A 20989-nucleotide genomic window follows, 5' to 3' on the forward strand; every position below is an offset into this window, starting at 1 on the left:
AAACATTACTGTGTAGATGTGCAAAGCAAGCAACAAGCTAGTGTGGGCCAGGCTGTACTAAAAACACTGTTCCAAACAACTGCAACGGATGCCGGTGGTTGCCGCTAGGGTTGGGTACTGCTATATAATCTATGCACAGTGTATAATCTGCAGCTCATATGCCTCGAACGGAATATGCTACTTACCAGTATGCATCTGTTCTTGGCATGTAGAGCTGCAGATCTATACACGCCCACCCGCCTCCCCGGCTACCTGTATCCGTTCCAGTTTTATCTTATTTAGATACAACACACATGGGTTTCTTTACTGTTACTACTACGCTCCATCTTTCTCTGCTGGCGAAAAACAATCTGAGGATGGAGCCGAAGCCCATGCGCAATACAAACCAAAGGAGGAGTCACCGACCTCGTGACTTCCAAAGACTTTCCAAGAGGTAAAACAAACTGCAAACATCCGGGCCCAACACCAGATGGCGATCTATGCACAGTGTATAGATCTGCAGCTTTACATGCCAAGAACAGATGCATACTGGTAAGTAGCATATTCCTTCTCGGGATAGTTTCTTTGACAGTTGACGGTAGCTCTTTATTCATTGTATGTGTTTGCTGCAGTTGAGCTTGCTGTGTATGGTCCTTCCATTGGTTTTGATCTTGGACTCTATAGACTATTGTCCTTGGTTCCTTTGTATCCCCTGACCCTAGATTGCCTCCCTTTTTGGGGCTGCCTCTTTTGGTAGTTCTAGTTCTTCTTAGGTTTCGGTCCTTCGGTGAACATCTTAATTCACCTCTCATTTGTTGGATAGTCTGGTCCCTTATATTTTTGGACTGGCTTCTCTTATTTGGGAAGCTTTGGTGAGATAGGTTTGCAGCCCCTCCTCTAAGGATGATATTGCATGGGATTCTGATTCTAAGATAAGGAGTCTGTGGCTATATGTCTGTCAGATGGACAAGTTACTTAGCTTCGGTAACACCTTATCTGGTAGAGAAAGGATCTAACTGCAGATTCTTTATTGGACCCACCCATCCTTCCGCTCTGTGATCTGAGGGCCCTGTGGTCTTCTAGATCCCTTCTTTGCATTCTACTGCGATTCTATCTGTGCTTGTTGAGACCTGATTGTTTCCTTTTTGGCACACTGGTCACAAAGAAACTGATGTCAGCGCGTCGTGGGAGGGCTTTTATGGACTTCGTTGACCTCCCATTCCGGAGACTGCATCGCTGCGGAGTTGCTCGATACCCTCTACCGACACGCGGAGGTACTGCTGATAAAATTTCTGAGTCTAGTCTGGTGCCTGGGGAAGATTCTAAGATATGGAATCTGCGGCTACATCCTGTCAGTAACAGATATGGCATTACCGAAGGTATATAACTATGCCACATAATAATTGTTTGTTGTGAATTCCTCTCTAAAGCAAAGCATCTTAGCAAAATATGTGAAATCGGCCTCTCTCTCTCTTTCTCTCTCTCTTTCTCTCTCTCTCTCTCTCTTTCTCTCTCTCTCTTTGTCTCTCTCTTTCTCTCTCTCTTTCTCTCTCTTTCCCTCTCTTTCCCTCTCTTTCCCTCTCTCTTTCCCTCTCTTTCCCTCTCTTTCCCTCTCTTTCCCTCTCTTTCCCTCTCTTTCCCTCTCTTTCTCTCTCTTTCCCTCTCTTTCTCTCTCTTTCCCTCTCTCTTTCTCTCTTTCCCTCTCTCTTTCCCTCTCTCTCTCTTTCCCTCTCTCTCTCTTTCCCTCTCTCTCTCTTTCCCTCTCTCTCTCTTTCCCTCTCTCTCTCTTTCCCTCTCTCTCTCTTTCCCTCTCTCTCTCTTTCCCTCTCTCTCTCTTTCCCTCTCTCTCTCTTTCCCTCTCTCTCTCTTTCCCTCTCTCTTCCTCTCCCTCCCTCCCTCTCCAGGAGTCTGGTCTCTAGGTCCAATCTTTTGGTTAACCTTGCTAGCAGGTTGTCCTCATTGGGGCTGCCCTCCGTAGTGCCTTATCCACCTGTGTGGCCTCTAGGTACTGAGAGGTTTATTTTTGTTTTCAGGGCAACTGGGACCCTTCTCTCCCTATGAAGTGTGGGGGGAGGGGTGTCTACCTCCTCCTTCTCTCCATCTTCTTCCTCATCTGAGAGATCTTCACCATTCTCAGAGGGATGGTCATTAGCATACCAAGCCAACAGCTCCTGGAGCTTTTGTTTGGTGGGATGGGACCCATGGTTATGTTTTTAATTTTGCTTAGGGACCTTACCTTCTTGAAAGACAAGTGGACAATTGAAGGTATGGGGTGAGGTCAAACTCCTCAACCTGGTCCACTGTCATTGTGGTTATTTTCACTAACAGCTGGGTTCTTGTTAAGAGACGTAGTTAAAAAAAACTTCTAACCCCTGTTATCCCTAACTAATGTGGCTTTTTATTTTTCTAAAATTCTAAAGGGACTTAACCAAGGCCCTAATCAGACTTTTAGTATTTTTGCAAAAAGATTGCCAATTTGAAAAAATCGGCATTCTAAAGGAGTTCTGTCATGTGATCAGGTGGTAACCAAGTTAGTCCAACAAATGCAAAGTTGTATATCCCACCCCTGATCCACCAATGTAGGAAGCTGGCTCTGTAAATACTATCCAAAAGTGAGGTATAGTGTGCACAGATTTCAGTGGAACCCCAAAGGTAGGCAGAGGTAAAAGTAGATAGCACCTTACTCTCCAATTGTGGTAGTGTGGTCGAGCAGTAATGCTTTATCAGAGGGTAGTGTTAAGCATTTGTTGTACACACTCAATCAGCAAATGATATCATACCAGTGCTTAATTTGTTTCATTGCTTTCCGGTGCTCAGCACCGGCACTTATTTCGCCGGGCCGGGTCTATAGGATTTTTCTCCTCCCGCTCTGGCAGATGGTCCGGTAATTATTAAAAATCACGCTCTTCTGTTGCTTCCTGGTATGTCCTCATAGGAAGACCCACCCTGGTCCAGGCATATTGAAAGAGCGTGATCATCCCGTTAGTGATGTCACGTCAGCAGATCGCGCCTGCCTTCCACAAGGAACATTGTTTCATTTTCGCTGGAGAAGGGCTGAGGGTGGGCTTTTCGCCGAACTGGGGCAAGGCAGGCTAGAACTGGACATGCCAGGCTGAGCCGTGAGTGACACAGACTCTTATGGGGCTGGCGGTCCCTAAAGGGACCTGGCACTATCTCGGTGCTGGCAGGATCACCACGTGAGGAGCAGCGACGTTGGTAGTAGGGTAAGGCTTTGCTGTTTTGTCACCAACAAAGTTTGGAAAAGTTCCTGATTGTCGCCCTTCGGGACATCTGAAACGGTTCCCGGTTTGCCTTAGTCAAATCGAAGAGTTTCCCACTTTGCTGGATAGTTTTCAGTGCACGGTGGGGTGAGGTGATCACTTTATTCGAAACCTGGGAATTGTTTCCAGAATATTCTTTCTGCAAGTGTACTGTTTGCAAAGCTTTTCCGTGGACACCTTCAAAACGTTTACAGGTTTTATCTCTGAAGATTTCCCATTTTGTAGAGTTTGTCTATGAGCAGTGGCACGCGCTCTGTATGCGAAGCACGTCTTCCGCAGAACCATCTTGTCAATGTTACATAAGGATATGTGTGACATAAATGGTGGTAAAAGTGATGATTTTTATGCAAATGTGGCAAAGCAGAAAAACTATACAACCTTTTTGAAGGTTACCAGATAAAAACTTTGTAGCCTTGCAAAGCCCTAGTCCCTGCAAAGCCCTAGTCCCTGCAAAGCCCTAGTGCGTACTGTGCACCCGATGAGAGCGTAAATGCCAATTACACTGTGATGACAGACCGGTCAGTCCCTGGCACCACCGGGTGCTCTGTTCACAAACAAATCAAGATTATCCAATGCACAATCTACTTGGGAGAGTTTTCTGCTTCACACATACAACATAGTTTGGATTTACTTGCTTCTTAAAAGCAACAAGAGCTGCACAAAAAATTAATACATATCAGCATTAAGGCACATTCCATTAAACTTCTGTCTTTCGTGCTGAGGGCCTGCAATTCAGAATTAGTGCCTTTTTAAAATCCAACCAATGGTTGCCAGAGGCTGCGCTTGAATCGCATAGTTTGGGTTTGATAGCAGGATGCTATGAAACCCTCTGTAGATTTATTTAGCGGCCATGCCTTTCTGAAATAAAAAAAAGAGAGTAGCATGCATTTTTATCACACGGACTAGGAGCTGTCTGTAAATCTGTATTCGAAGTGCTCATGGCCCACCACTAACCACTGGGTAAACGTGCTGCTCTGCACTTAGAAACTGCCAGCACTCTAATTGTGTGGCACAGGCCGTGGCAGCATTACGGGGAGCAGCTGGGCAGCAGGCATAGAAGGGCATGCTGAACCCAGTGAGCACAACGTGACACAACACAATGTGACTACCCCATTACCTCTCAAGGATCAGGTAAGTCGTAAGTAGAGCAAATCATTTTCGGCACTAGGAGGGCCCTTGCCCTCAAATGAGGATACTCTGTCTTTGGGTGACCCACTCCACCAACGGCAGGGTTGGGCCTCTGTCGGGGGACACTTAGACCCTGTGGTGGGCTCGGGGTGAGGAAGGGAAACGCCAAATAGGGAAACTTCTGTGAAAAACATAACTAAATAATGCATACAACTGTGAACCTTAGCCGTGGACTTTAGGGTTACGCCCCAGTGACAGGGGGTCACTTAGTGAGTATGTCTCAAACTCAATGGCAGTGCTGTTCCCTCATGAAAATGTTTCTTGTTGCCCATCTCACCATGCTCCCCTTTTACTACCGGTACCACCAGTACTTAAAATAGAAATGCAGAAGTTCAGGTACTCACTGTCTAAGAGTACATCTCTGCTAATGAGATGTGGTGCCACTCTCCCATTACAAGAATTGCTCCAGAGATGAAGTGTTTGTACTGAGTTTGCCTCGAAAATGAGCACTTTGTGGATACAAAAAGTCCACATTTGTTAGAAGCAATACATGAAAGAAATAGCAAATATCTGAAAAGAAGGCAGTTTCTAATCTATAAGTTGCTTTTGACTTTACCAAATTAATAAGACTGGCTAACGGGAACCCTAACCAAAGAAAGCTTTTACAGATGATACCCATCATCCAGAATCACAAGTGTATGTGCTTCGTGATTTAAAATGTTGTTGTCAGTGGGCTGAAACAGGTTAGTTAATAGCAGGAAAGTATTTTGTGTGTTTGAATTTCACATACTTACGGGATGATCACGCTCTTTCAATATGCCTGGACCAGGGTGGGTCTTCCTATGAGGACATATCAGGAAGCAACAGAAGAGCGTGATTTTTAATAATTACCGGACCATCTGCCAGAGCGGGAGGAGAAAAATCCTATAGACCCGGCCCGGCGAAATAAGTGCCGGTGCTGAGCACCGGAAAGCAATGAAACAAATTAAGCACTGGTATGATATCATTTGCTGATTGAGTGTGTACAACAAATGCTTAACACTACCCTCTGATAAAGCCTTACTGCTCGACCACACTACCACAAATGGAGAGTAAGGTGCTATCTACTTTTACCTCTGCCTACCTTTGGGGTTCCACTGAAATCTGTGCACACTATACCTCACTTTTGGATAGTATTTACAGAGTCAGCTTCCTACATTGGTGGATCAGGGGTGGGATATACAACTTTGCATTTGTTGGACTAACTTGGTTACCACCTGATCACATGACAGAACTCCTTTAGAATGCTGATTTTTTCAAATTGGCAATCTTTTTGCAAAAATACTAAAAGTCTGATTAGGGCCTTGGTTAAGTCCCTTTAGAATTTTAGAAAAATAAAAAGCCACATTAGTTAGGGATAACAGGGGTTAGAAGTTTTTTTTAACTACGTCTCTTAACAAGAACCCAGCTGTTAGTGAAAATAACCACAATGACAGTGGACCAGGTTGAGGAGTTTGACCTCACCCCATACCTTCATTTGTCCCCTTGTCTTTCAAGAACGTAAGGTCCCTAAGCAAAATTAAAAACATAACCATGGGTCCCATCCCACCAAACAAAAGCTCCAGGAGCTGTTGGCTTGGTATGCTAATGACCATCCCTCTGAGAATAGTGAAGATCTCTCAGATGAGGAAGAAGATGGAGAGAATGAGGAGGTAGACACCCCCCCCCCCCACACTTCACAGGGAGAGAAGGGTCCCAGTTGCCCTGAAAACAAAAATAAACCTCTCAGTACCTAGAGCCCACACAGGTGGATAAGGCACTACGGAGGGCAGCCCCAATGAGGACAACCTGCTAGCAAGGTTAACCAAAAGATTGGACCTAGAGACCAGACTCCTGGAGAGGGAGGGAGGGAGGGAGAGGAAGAGAGAGGGAAAGAGAGAGAGAGAAAGAGAGAGGGAAAGAGAAAGAGAGAGGGAAAGAGAGAGAGGGAAAGAGAGAGAGGGAAAGAGAGAGAGGGAAAGAGAGAGAGGGAAAGAGAGAGAGGGAAAGAGAGGGAAAGAGAGGGAAAGAGAGAAAGAGAGAGAAAGAGAGAGAAAGAGAGAGAAAGAGAGAGAAAGAGAGAGAAAGAGAGAGAAAGAGAGAGAGAGAGAGAGAGGCCGATTTCACATATTTTGCTAGGATGCTTTGCTTTAGAGAGGAATTCACAACAAACAATTATTATGTGGCATATTTATATACCTTCGGTAATGCCATATCTGTTACTGACAGGATGTAGCCGCAGATTCCATATCTTAGAATCTTCCCCAGGCACCAGACTAGACTCAGAAATTTTATCAGCAGTACCTCCGCGTGTCGGTAGAGGGTATCGAGCAACTCCGCAGCGATGCAGTCTCCGGAATGGGAGGTCAACGAAGTCCATAAAAGCCCTCCCACGACGCGCTGACATCAGTTTCTTTGTGACCAGTGTGCCAAAAAGGAAACAATCAGGTCTCAACAAGCACAGATAGAATCGCAGTAGAATGCAAAGAAGGGATCTAGAAGACCACAGGGCCCTCAGATCACAGAGCGGAAGGATGGGTGGGTCCAATAAAGAATCTGCAGTTAGATCCTTTCTCTACCAGATAAGGTGTTACCGAAGCTAAGTAACTTGTCCATCTGACAGACATATAGCCACAGACTCTGCAAGTGTCTCCTTTCAATTAATTTCCACTAAATTCAATTACTAGATGAATGAACACAGCAGCTTAAACTGATTGATCCAAACATACATGCTGGTTGATTTAAATGTCCAAAAGCAAACTGAGCAATACTATGCTGCGGAAACCATTGTCCGTCTCCTTTATTAAATCCACTTATGGTAAAATGCAACCCCTGACCCACAACACTGTATGTATTTGGCTTCTTATGAGATGGATAGGGTTAATTGTTTTGAAAAAAGATTTATCATTTAGGAGCTAAATTGAGTCATATGACTTTTTCATTCTTCCACCACTGTTGCCTCTTGAGGACTGTAGAGTCATTTATGTTGTGCAAATGATTTGTGCACACTTGTTAAAATGTAGAATGTTTAGGATAAGCTTCAGGCAGACCTGAAGTGGACAAAATGTAAAAGGAAGCCACAATTTAAAAATATGACTGTTTCTATCTTCACATGGAGTTAATTTGTGATGTATTGTTCAATACTCCAGTCAATGTGAGTGGTTGAATTAATGAGTTTCTAAGTGAACGTGTTGGCAGCGCCGGCTTTAGCGCTCCTGGAGTCAGGTGCAACAATCTCTTTTGGCGGCGCGTACACAAAGCTTGAGGAGGTGGGGGGGACCGCCATGTTCACATACACTCTGAAAGAACGAGTCCTTAAAACTAACAATGGCACATGCTTTCACAGTGCATGCGCAAATGGTGTGCTCCCAAGCTTGCCACTCAGTGATATGGTGTCCTAAATCGCTATTGTATGTCCTGGACAGCACAGCTATGCATTGATGAGACAGGCCAAGAATGATACAGCCTTGTCACCCCTCAACTTTACATAATGAATTACTCTATATTTAATAAAGCTGTGGTGTACGGTTTTCTTCCTCTTCCTCAATATCTGATTTTCTTCCTCCCCTTCACACCTTACTCCTTCCCTTCTCTCCATTCTACTTTCACTCTCTGCCCTACGTCCACGTTTCTTCTTAATCACCACCTCCCCTCATTAACTGTTTTTCATTGTTCACCTTCTCATCTTTCCCTTCCACTCTCTTTTCACGCACTCCTGCTGTCTGCTCTTCCCTTTCTCCTCTTTCCTTTTTTCATTCTCATCATGTTCCACAGTCTTGCACTCCCTATCTCTGCGTTTCTCGCTTCTCTTCACATTCTTTGTCTACCGTATTTATCTTTGCCTTCAGACCTCTCCTCCTTCCTCACTCTCTCTTTTATGTTTTTCCTTCTTGCGCATTTCTTTATTTCCAATCCAGGAACCCGTGTTTGTTCTCAGGGTCATAAATTTAAATCTTTGTGTGGCAACTCAGTTTTTCATCTTTCTGAGGTCGATAACATTTGTGCCGTTGAGCTGGATAATAACATTTTAAATTTGTTGGCAAGGCCCCCTTTGGTGAATATGTGCTTCACAAACATACATGGTGTGTTAAGGACACAAATGTATTTTAATCTTGTTTTTCAATTTCTTTGCAATGTTACACTGTCATTATTCTCTCTGTCCTTCCTTGACCCAGTATCCATTCCCCTGACCTCCTTTCTTTCCTTCCTTTTTTCTTTCCCTCAGCACCTCCAACCGTTCCTCCTTTCCCCTCTTACTTCTTGCTTCCTTACACCCTCATTCCGTTCTTGCGTCCTTACACTCTCATTCATTCCCCATCCTTCCTCCCTTGGTGCATTTAATCCTTTTTCCTCCATTCTTTCCTTACTTTCTTTTTTCCTGCTCCTTCCTTTACCTCTTCTTTAATTTCTTACTTTCTTATCAACCCTTCCTTGTGCTTATCTTGCTCCTTTCCCTTCTTCTTTCTATTCATCCATCACACATCATTCACTTCCTTTCTCTCTATTCCCTTATTTCTTCCTTTCACATTATTTTCTTATTTCCTCCTTTTTTCCTCCATTACTCATATATTTCCACTCTCTGGTACTCCCCCCCCCCCCCCCCCCTCCTGCCTGCATTTGTTGCTGCCTTCTTTAATGTATTCCTTCCTTCACCCCTTCCTTTCTTTTAAACAGCACAGTACAAGCACATTATTTTTAGTTATCTCAAGTCCTCTAATGACCTCTCCTAAAGCTGCATTTTGATACTTACACACATTCTCCAATTTGAGTTAACTTTTAAGTTGTTGTCATAGGCTTCACATATGTTATGTTATATTGATTTTCTATAGCGCACTAATCACCTGATGGGGTATCAAGGCACTTGGGCAGGTGTGTAGGTGTGAGGACCCCAAGGTGCCAATGTGAAGAGCCCGGTCTTCAGCTTCTTGTGAAACTCAAGATTTGAGGAGGTGGCTATGATGTTTTGAGGCTTGTGGATGTGGCTGGAACCAAGAAAGGAAGTGGGTGGAGCCTGTAGAGGAAGTGGGCAGAGCTACAAAAGTGGGTGTGGCCTCCCCCAAAAATGTACCCACCTGCACTTAATATTTTACAAATTAAGCACGGTTTCACACACTCAAAGACTGAACTTAAGACCAATTGGTTTTGTATAAAAATATTCTTTTAGTTATTTTATTTTTCTAGAACCAAGCAAGCCTGGCACAGGTAAGCAATAAATACTTCACAGTAGTAATGCAGTTTGTAAACAGTTTGAATTGCAATAGTTTATGCACTTTGATTTGATTACAGTAGAGCTACTAGTAATGCAATGCTTTTGATATACTGTACATATACTTTGTATTGGCTTTTTAGTAGAATGTCAAGTAGATTACTTTACAGATTACTTTTCTTACACAGTACACGGGTTTCTTAGATTTTCCAATTCCAAACTTATCACAGAAAAACAGTCAATGTTATCCTTTGGAGGAAAATAGGGTTATCGGTTCAAAGGTAAGTATTCGGTTGTGGAAGTTGGTATTATGGGAGTAGACTCAGGCGTCCCCCAGGGTCAAGGGTGCACTCTTGTTACACCCTCAGCAGCACTAGGGCGGCCGGGTTCAGAGTGCTGAGGCCAAATGTTATCCAGTGGGGGATAGGGGGCCTCCGGTTGGTGGCTGCTGACTAGCAGGCTACTTGGTTGTGGGATCAAAGCTCCTGGACTTAAGTTCTGGGCAAATAAGGGTTCAAGCCTGCACAAAAGGTGCACCCTCATCGGCCGGGTGCAGAGTGCTGTAGCTTTCAATGGGGAGTCTCCGGTTTGCGCAAACACTGCAGGGTTGGGCACGACTGTCTTCTGGGTGCGACCACCACTTTGAGAGGTAAGTTGGGATGCTGAGGGTTGGTTAGGCACAGTTGGTTGGGCCACTCAAGGCCTGTGAGGCGTTGGGTGCAGGGGTGCCTTTTAGGATCGGATCTTCTTACCAGCTTCTGGTCGCGGTTGGGGTGACCTTCTGGTTTGAGACTGCAGGCGTCTGCTTGAGGCAGGTCAGGGGTCACCGGATCTCGCGGTCAGGATCGCCAGGGAGACAACCTCCTGGTGTTGGGCCACTCTAACTCGAGCCGCGGGCGTCGGGTGCAGAGTGGTGCAGACTCTGACTTTGCCGGACCTGCAGCAAGAGGCCTGGGGAAGCTCACAAAGGCGGCAAGCCTTTTAAGCTTCCCCTTCGTGGGCCATGCCCATACTGGGGGAGAAAGCTTGGCACCCCATCCCAGGATGTACATTGTTTCAGGCCCCCGAGAGCAGCAGGCTCTCGATCCAGGGGTCCAGAAACATGTATGGGGGTGGCAGCTGAAAGTAGCCACTCTTCCTGGACTCTATTCTAGGCGTCGGGTCCTGCAGAATACAGCCACCAGACTGGTACTGAACTTTCCTTCTAGGTCGCCATCAGCGCCCAGCCTGAAGCACCTTCACTGGCTTCCTATTAGGAAGCGAACCCGTTTCAAGATCCTCTGTTTAGTACATAAGAACATGCACAGAAACAAGCCTAGCTATTTCGCAAAAAAACGTAGCTGGTACCAGCCAACTAGGACGCTCCGGACAAGCGCCAAATCTCTTCTTACCCCATGTAGAGTTTCTACCGCCAGGAATGGCGGGAGATCCTTTTCTTTCCTCGTCCCTCTCTCTGGAATAAGCTTTCTTCTCACTTACTCTCTGTTACAGGTCACAATTGATTCCGTAAGGAACTAAACACTTGGTTGTTTGATCATCTATAAGCATCATTTTTTGTTGTTCTTCCTAAGTGGAGTCATACACAAGCGCCATGAGACCTCTGGGTGATATGTGCGCTCAACAAATATACTTGACGTGCTAGGTCATTTTTCAGTGGCATCTCTAAGATACCCTCTGTGTGCATTTTTCATTAAATCCCACACTGGCATCAGTGTGGGTTTAATGTGCTGAGAAGTTTGATACCAAACTTCTCAGTTTTCAGTGCAGCCATTAAGGTACTATGGAGTTCATAATGACAAACTCCCAGCACCATATACTCTTAATGGCAGCACTGCACTTACAATGTCTAAGAATCGACTTAGACACTGTGGGGGTACAGTGCTCCTGCACCTGTACCCTCACCACTGGTATAGTGCACCCAGCTAGAGGGGTGACTGATCGATGCCAGGGCAGTGGGTTGTAGGCATGGCACGTAGAGATGTGTGCCATGTCAACTTTTCACTTTGTTCTGCACCAAAACACGCAGCCTGCAACGGCAGTGTGGGAGTGTAAAGGTACAGGGTCTCTAAGGGCGGCACAATAAGTGCTGCAGCCCTTAGAGGCCTTCCCTGGTCACATTGCCCTGGGTACCTCTGGTACTATTTACCAGGGACTGACCTGTGACCAGAAAGTGCTAATTGGGTTTGGCCTTCAATGCCGTTTTAGGGAAAGAAGGCCCTGGGTACCTGATTGGCAGGAACCCAGGGCACACTGAGTCAAAGCACATCAGCAGTTTAGCAAAAATTGGGGGCATCCATGCAGAAAGAGAGCTCTTTCTCACAGGCCTGTGTTTCTCTGCGGCCTGATGCATACACATGCTTATGCGAAGTTTAAATAAAGGTTAACCATACTGAAGGGGTCCGAGTAGGTTGTTAAAGACTTGATAGAAGATAGTTCTGTTTAATATTAAGCACTCCAGTGTTATTGTAAAAAGGGGGGGATAGGGGAATAGTTTTTCTACATCGGTTTTAAAATATTTTGGGTAACTGGTGGAAAGTAGAGAATTAATGATGGAAATTATGATTTGGGGTAAGTCGCATTTTAAAATGATTCACTTTGCAACAGCTTATTAATTATTTCATTCACAACTTAATTTGCACCTGCTTTTTTTGCCTGTTTTATCTCAACATGATGAGACCATATACATTAACTGTGTATCCTTATTTATTTATATTAGCGTCAAACGTGGCTGGTACAATTGCTGGAGCAGTTATTGGAACCCTCCTTGCTTTGTTGTTGGTGGCACTTATCGTATTTTGCTGCTGTAGAAAACAGAAAGAGAAGAAATATGAAAAGGAAGTGCATCATGAAATCAGGTAAAATTTAACATTTAAGCTACCAAACCAAACTAAGGTGTAATTGACAGTTGCCAATAAAACAATTTTGAAAGCTGTAGAAAAACTACTGCTATGATACATGAGTGGATAACATGTAATCCAATAAAATTAAGCTAGTGGAGCCAACTAAACCTACTTCTGTAGGAATCTGATGGCAGAGTTCTTTTCAATAAGCCGTTTAAATACTTTTGGAGCAATACCCCTTGATTTTGTGATATATTTGCAAGTCAAAATGACATACTCTATTCTTGGATAATCGGCAACAGATTCAATCTTTTAATTATTTTTCACCTAATAGTATGTACTCATTTAACCTTCTATGTTCCTTCATTTATTTTACATTCCTCTACTTCTGTTCTTTTCTAGCCTCTCTACTTTTCTCCATTTATTTGTGCCCCTTTAATTTTATCCTCTTTGCTCACTTCTTACCCTACCATCATCATTGAAAAACACCAATGTCATGGCACAGTATCACCTCACACCATATATCTCCATTCCACAAACTTGTGCACGACCTAACAACACACAGCATTAACTTTGAAAGCATTAGCACCACACTTACTCTATCACCCCACTCCTTCCTGCATTGCCTCCTGCTGCCTGCACACCATAACTCTACTAAACATTCCATATTACCCATGACCTCTAACAGCACTTTACATACCAAAACCTATTTTAAATTCCACACCTCCTCGTACATTAATAGGTCCCCCAGATAACCTACATCAAAATCCTGAACACAACTGTGGACATTACACTTCAACCACACCTGTCTCAAGCACCACATATTCACACACCACTCCTCACCTGCCCACCACACCATCTCAAGACAGGATACATGAAATCGGGAAGTGGGGGGCACTGTATTATTAGCAGTGATTCTGAATGGTAGAAGGGCATGGATATATTTCACACAGACATGAGATGTGAAGGGTCAAGGACAATTGATAAAAAAAGGAAAGATACTGAAGACCAGAGTTGGACACTGTAAACAATGAATGTGGAAAGGGGCAGTAGACACACATAGTGACAGATTACACTGACTGAAAAAATCATGCCAATGCATAGTGGAGGGAAACATGCAGTCCAATTTTAATGCTTTGAGAGAAGAGTGAACATTATAGCATATGGACTGGAAAAAAAAATAGATGTCGTAAGAAAGTCTTTTTGTATAATCACCCCCTCCCCCAACATTTTTGTGTAATATGACTGCTGTTTTTTTAACTCTGAATTGCACTGGACCCTGCTGGCCTGGTCCCAGTGCATGTGCTCTGACCCCTCAAAGTGTATATTCAAATGGGTAATGCCTGATTGGCACATTTAGCTTATCTGCAAGTCCCTAGTAAAGTGAACCCAGTGCTAGTATGTTGTCACTAAGGGACTGCAGCTCATATTGTGCCACCACTGAAGTGACAAAGTGAAAGCAATGTTCTAGGTCTGCCACTGTAGCCTAGTTGGGCAAGTTTTTCAACTGTCAACCCAAAACAGCAAAATAAAACCATTTGCTTAGTCAAAACCGTCCTTTTTAGGTGTCGCTGAGTCAGCGCATGTGCTGCTCTGCGAGACATTTAGTGTGGGGGTTTTGAAAGTGCAACCACAGGCTTTTGGTGGCCTCAAGCTTGCGTGCTCGAGAGCGTGCACGCGCGCTACCGCCATCTGTCTTTCCTCCGTCGCCGCGCTTGATCGCGATCACTTTCACGGCCGCGCGCCAATGCTTGTTCTTGTTTACTTTTAGCCGATTTTAATATTATATTTAACATCACTGACAATTAGATGGAATAATCAGAAGCAGAGTAAAGATTCGCGCAGATTTCTTGTTGCAGTCATTTTGCCTGTGTTTTTTCTGCAGATATGATGTATGTGTCAGTGCAGTCATAGTGTCAGTGCGTCTGCAGGGATTTTGTCTGTGTCTTTACATTGATTTGCTCAACATCTCGGCATAATTGTTATTCTGCAGCCGTTGTGGCGTAGTATCCGTTGTGAATACACCTCCAGCTCTACAGTAATTGTGTTTGTATGGCTGTTGTGATTGTGCATCGCTGCAGTGATCATGGTGGGGCATTCCTGCCGTGGCTGGGTCTCTGCAGTCCCTGCTGACTCTTTACCTAGGCCTGTGGTGATTGGCTGAATGAAGCCCGTTCTACGGCGCAGGAAACATGCAATGACGTCAAGGCCTGACAGGCAGCGCCCCTCGCTCTCACAATGCCTGACTGTGACATCACTGCTGTGTCGCCGGCATCTGATGCTCACTCTGAGAGGAATACCCAGGTGAGTCGCATACTTCCTGAAATCTCAATTTTAGAACATGTTTATAAGCCCACTGCCAGGCCTCCTTCCTCTTCTACCTTTCACGCTGTCTTTTCTTTCTCCTTTTCTCTGGCTTCACTCACCTGTCTAATTTCTCTCAGTCTTACCTCCACGTCTCACTCTCCCATCTCTCTGATCTCTTCATCACCACTCCTCACTCCCACCGTTCTCATCTCCACTTTCCCACCTCACTTCGGTCATTTTCTTCCTAACTTTGAGTTTTCTCTCTCGGCCACATTTAAAACTAAATTGCATCTCTTTCCCTCTATCTGTTTTATTCCTGACACTTTGTTCTGCTATTTCTCAACCTGCCTCCCATATCATTACCACTCTCTAACCTCTTTCACTCACTCCTAACCTTTTACAGTTCACCCCATATCTTTGCCACTTACCCACACATCTCTCACCTCTCCCCGGTGAAGGGTGGTGAACTTTGAAAGTGGTGGTGTGTAAACAGCGGTCACAACCCGCACCAAACTGGTGAAGTAAGCAAGCCTGACTTTCCCCGGGTGAGGTGTTACTACCATATAACAAAGATTTCAATAAAAAGTTGTAAGAGGTTGTCGAACTAAAATGCCTCTTAAGTCAGTACACTACAAATCGAACTAGTGCTTGGAAACTTGTAATTTGAAAATAATTGAAGAAGACCACCAACCACACTGAAGTATAACTCACATGACGACATTTTCATCACCAACGAACAATCTATCTCATGCCACACACCAAAGCGCCACGAGGAAGACATTTGTTGCTTGCAGCGCTCTTTGCTTTCCATACTCAAACATATATGAGACCAGCATTGGCATAGCCAATAGGTCTCGCCTTTGGGACCTTATAAGTGTATAGTTATCCAGCACAATATCCTTGGTGCAACAACATCAAGTGTTGCATGGCTAAACACTTATAAGGTCCCAAAGGCGAGACCTATTGGCTATGCCAATGCTTGTTAATACTTATAAGTCAACCCAATGAAAGACATTAGTAGTTGGCAGGGCGCATAATTATTAAAAAGGAGGAGGTGTTTCTTTTATGTTTTACATGTCCTGACGGTAAAAACTAAATGTTCGAGGCATATGAGCTGCAGATTACACACTGTGCATAGATCACCATCTGGTGTTAAGCCCGGATGTTGCAGTTGTTTTTGTCTTGGAAAGTCTTTGGAAGCCACGATGTATGTGACTCCTCCTTTGGATCGTATTGCGCATCGGCTCCATCCTCGGATTGTTTTTTTCCGCCATCGGGCTCGGATGTGTTCTTCGCGCTCCGGTTCCGAACAGTTTCCAGTTATTCTCATCGCCGCGCAATCCTTCCTTTCCGCGGTATTGTTCTCGATCGCGATCTCCCCACTCGACGCGACTCATCGAGAAACTTCGATTCCAGGCGTTGACGCAGGCCTTCGGGCCTACCTCAGCTCCGGTCCTGGCTCATGGAAAGGACTCCATTTAAGAAGTGTCCTCGATGTGGGTCCAAATTTCCCCACACCGATCTCCATGAGGTGTGCAACCTCTGCCTCTCCCCAGAACACGAGGCTCGTGACTGTCCGGCGTGCAAATCCTTCCGGTCCGAAAAGACTATTCAAGACCGAAGAGCGAGGAGAACCATGGCACACGCGTCGACTGCAATCCCTGACGTCTTCGGAGAAGGCGTCGATGTTCCCGAGGAACAGCACACCGAAGAGGGCCTCGTCAGTGCCTCCGAAGCAGACGACTCAGATGTCGAGGACATCACTCTGGCACAGAGGGGCATGAGCACTATCGATCCCCACCCTCAACGGCATCGAAAAAGGCTTCGGTCATGCCTTCGCCCTCGGGCTTAGGCACGACCAAAGACACTGCTTCACATACCTCGCTTTCGGGCCCGGTTAAGAAGCCCATCAAGCCTTCTGGCAGCTCGGGCTCGAGCCAGCCCGCCGTCTGTGCCGAGAAAATGGCTTCCTCCACGCTGACCTCCACACCGAAACACTCGGCGCCGAAGACACCCACTAGCTCCTCAGTACGCCATTTTCGGAACCGAGCAAAAAAGCCAAAACCATCGACACCCACACCTCGAAGCCGAAAGCCATCTCGGAACCGAGGAAACAACCGGACATGTCTAAATCACACAGTTCAAAACAACGAACTGATGATTCCAAGACTAAAAAACCACCGGCTCCGACCCCTTCGGCGCCGACTGATCGACCGCTCACAGAGGAACTGTTCCGGCCCGATCCACTCCAAAAAATTCTTACTAAAGACCCTATAACTGGACATTTGAGGATCAGCATCAAAAAGAGACCTCTGGACAAGCCTTCCCCGGTTCCACCTCCAAAGAAAAGAGACTATCCTCACCCCTTCCTCCACCTCCACCTCCTCCGCTTCCCCTACCTCATCATTCCCCCACACCCTCTCCAGATGAGGATGATGACTAGGTCTATGGAGACCTAGGGGAGGGACCCCATGACCAACCCACAGGGGACCCCACTCCTACAGGCTCCCCAAACCCATGGGACGACTACAACATCCCAGACATCTCTAACGTCCCGCAGGACGACATTTACCCTTCAAAACCGCCCCCCCCCCCGAAGACACTATGGGGTTTAACCAGCTGCTACATAGGGCTGCACACTACCACGGAGTTGATCTCCATACAGACCCCGTGGAGGAGGACTTCCTCCTAGACACTTTTGATACCACCCACAGGGCCACTTCCATTCTGCCCATGCTTAAAGGTGTTACCAAACACTCGCCAGAGGTCTTTAAAGACCCGGTCAGAGCCAGGGTCATTAACCCTCGTATCGAAAAGAAATAAAAGGCCGCCCCTACAGACCCCACCTACATCAGAGGGCCCGCACCACGAGACTCCCTCGTAGTCTCCACTGCAAGGAAACGTGCAAACTCTCAGGCATCAGGCGAGGCACCACCACCTGATAGTCCAAACTCCTAGATGCCTCTGGCAAGCGAACAGCATCCCAGGCGGCCAACATATGGCGCATTGCGAGCACACAAGCGCTTTTAGCATGATACGACAGGGCACATTATGATGAGCTAGAAGCAATCATGCAGCACCTCCCAGACAAGTACAAGAATAGAGCGAACGAGCTAATCCAGGAGGGAAAAACCATCACCAAGACAGCCATACGCTGTGCCCTCGATGTTGCCAACACCGCCTCTAGGGCAATTAACACCAGCGTCGTCCTCCGTAGGCATGCCTGGCTGCGCATTTCTGGTTTTAAACCAGAGGTACAGGCTTCCATCCTTAACCACCCCTTTGACCAAGAACATCTCTTTGGCCCAAACGTAGACGTAGCCCTTGAGAAGATGAAGAAAGACACCGATACGGCAAAATCTATGGGAGCCTTACAGTCACACCCTCCTAGGCTCTCCTTTCGCCGTTCTTCCTTTCGAAGCACATCTATAGGCTACAACTCCGACAGTGCTTCTACTTCCTGTAAAGCCCCTACACAATCCACCTTCACTAGGGGTTACCAGAGGTGGCTACAGGGGTAACAACAATAAAGGCAGAGGCAAAACTAATACCTCCTGCTCTGCCTCCACTCCTACCCAATGACTTCCCTTCACTCCCCCCAGACCATCCCACTCCAGTCGGGGCACACTAAAAAATTTCCTTCATATCTGGGCTACTATCACCTCAGACGAATGGGTGACACAAATAATTCGGTCAGGCTACTGCCTCGAACTAAAATCAATCCCCCCAAACCTTCCACCAAAACACCGCCCAATGTCACAGGAACATTCATCACTTCTCAAGCAGGAGGTAATCTCCCTGCTACAAAAGAGTGCGATAGAGCCAGTACCTACCCAACAACAAAATATGGGAGTTTACTCCCTATATTTCCTCATACCAAAAAGGGACGACACTCTAAGGCCCATCCTGGACCTCAGACCCCCTAAATCACTATATACATTCAGACCATTTCCACATGGTCACACTCCAGCAGGTACTTCCCCCTGCTCTCCCAAAACGACTTCCTTGCCACCCTAGACCTCAAGGACGCCTATTTCCACATTCCCGTTCACACAGCTCAAAGAAAGTATCTCAGGTTTGTCATGGACGGTCAAAACTATCAATTCAAAGTGCTCCCATTCGGAGTCACCACAGCACCGCAAGTGTTTACCAAGTGCCTAGCGGTCGTGGCAGCACATCTGCGAAGACAACACAGACGTCTTCCCATACCTGGACGACTGGCTAATAATAAAAGCCAGCTCATACAACCAGTGTGTACAACACACTCACGCCACTATACAGCTACGTCACAAACTGGGCTTCACAGTAAACCACACAAAGTCCCATCTGCAACCGTCCCACATAAAACAATACCTAGGTGCCACGATAGACACCTCAAGAGCGCTAGCCTACCCCAGTCCTGCCAGGATAGCAAACATTCGGGCCCTATGCGCCAAAATTCAACCAGAACACTCTTACAGCTCGAGTGTTCATGCAACTCATAGGAGTGATGGCCTCTTGCATATTCATAGTACCTCATGCAAGACTCCAGATGCTTCCTCTCCAAGAATGCTTAGCGCACCAATGGAACCAGGCCCAGGGTCAACTGACAGATCTGGTGTTGGTAGACGGTCGTGCCCATCGCTCTCTGCAGTGGTCGACCACCAAAAACCTTTCCAAAGGGGCACCGTTCCTGGACCCTGTTCCTCAGATAGTACTGACAGCGGACGCATCGCTCTCCGGCTGGGGAGCTCACCTACTACATCACACCATGCAGGGCAGGTGGACACCTCAGCAAAAGTTGCTCCACATTGTAAGAAAGTGCCATCTTTCTTGCATGGTATGCCCCCACTTTTTGCTGAATTGCTGAATGTACTTTGACTGAGTGTACCCTGGACTCCTGCCAATCAGGTGCCCAGGGCCTATGTTCCTTCCCTCAAAACACAAAACACAAATTGGCAAACCCTGGCCACCTGTCATCCCCTGGTAAATGCAGGCTGGGTGTCTGGGTGCAAGACAAGACAGAGTCGACATGGCACACATCCCTGTGTGCCATGTCCATCACCTACACTGCCATGGCATACATCAGCCACCCCTCTAGCTGGGTGCCCTATGCCAATGGTGTGGGCACAGGAGCCCTGTGCCTCTACAGTACCCAGGTCCATTCCTGGGCACTGTGTGCAGTGCTGCCATTTAAGAGTACATGGTGCTGAGAGCTCGTCAAACACAAACTCCACAGCACCATAAAGGCAGCACTGAAGACTGAGAAGTTTGATATCAAACTTCTCAGCACATTAAACCCACACTGATGCCAGTGTGGGATTTAATGTACCAAGCACCCCAGAGGGCATCTTAGAGATGCTCCCTAAAACCTAACCTACAATCCACATCTGCTCTTAGGCTGCCTAGGCTGCCACACAGCAGACATGTTGCTGGACCCCTGGGTAGGAGAGCCCCTGCTCTCCTGGGCCTGCAACAATGCACATCCTGGGCGAGGTGCTAAATCTCCTCCCCCAGGATGGGCAGGGGGAAGCTCCAAAGGCATGCCGCCTCTGTGAGCTTCCCCAGGCAACTTTAACTCCCCACTCTGGCGGGAAGCTTGGCCGGAAACCCCAAATAAGGACAGGGGATGTGCCAGCCTGCCAACCCCACCCCTCGGGGGGGGGGGAGGCGAGGTGAAGCACATCCCGGGCTCTCGCCATCTTGAAGATGGGAAGCCCTACCCAATCAGGACTAGGCTACTGCCCCCCTCCCACAGGAGAGAGGCAGGATAGGGGGTGTACCCACCCCAGGACAGGGACCCATTGGTCCCTGCCCTTCACCTACCTGTAACACCCCTAAATCTAGTATTTAGGGGCACCCTGAACCTTCCTTCCCCAGATTCCAGATTCCGAAATACAAAGAAGAGCAAGAAGAAAGAAGACCCGCCCTGCAGCTGCTAAGAAGAGGAAGGCACCAACTGCTTTTGCCCGGCATCTCTTGTGGCCAGCAACCTCACAAACCCCGGAGGACCTAGCTACCTTTTGGCTCCAAGTCCCTGGGACTCCCATGAGTAGAGGCTCTACTCAAACCCTACTTCTAATCCCTGGCAGCAGCCCGGAACCGCGAACCCAGCACACTCTGCACCAGCCAAGCCTGACCGGTGCCGGAGTGAACAAAGACCACGAGGATGACCCCAACGGCAACTGTGACCCCAAGTCCGGCACCCAAGGACCTCCCTCGACACTCCTGAAGAAGCCTGCAGCCTCAGA

At 46.7% G+C, this 20989-nt stretch overlaps 1 protein-coding gene across 2 annotated transcripts in view; it reads left to right on the top strand.

Moving 5' to 3' along the window:
- Nucleotides 1-20989, top strand: part of CXADR (CXADR cell adhesion molecule) — a 389642-nt gene that overhangs the window by 185988 nt on the left and 182665 nt on the right. For both annotated transcript variants that reach the window (XM_085623056.1, XM_085623057.1), the window contains exon 6: nt 12329-12467. In XM_085623056.1, the coding sequence (XP_085479182.1) occupies nt 12329-12467 (139 nt within the window). The remainder of the gene's footprint in view (nt 1-12328; nt 12468-20989) is intronic.

Source organism: Triturus cristatus, chromosome 8 (genome assembly GCF_964204655.1).
Source record: "Triturus cristatus chromosome 8, aTriCri1.1, whole genome shotgun sequence".
Classification (NCBI taxonomy): Eukaryota; Metazoa; Chordata; class Amphibia; order Caudata; family Salamandridae; genus Triturus; species Triturus cristatus.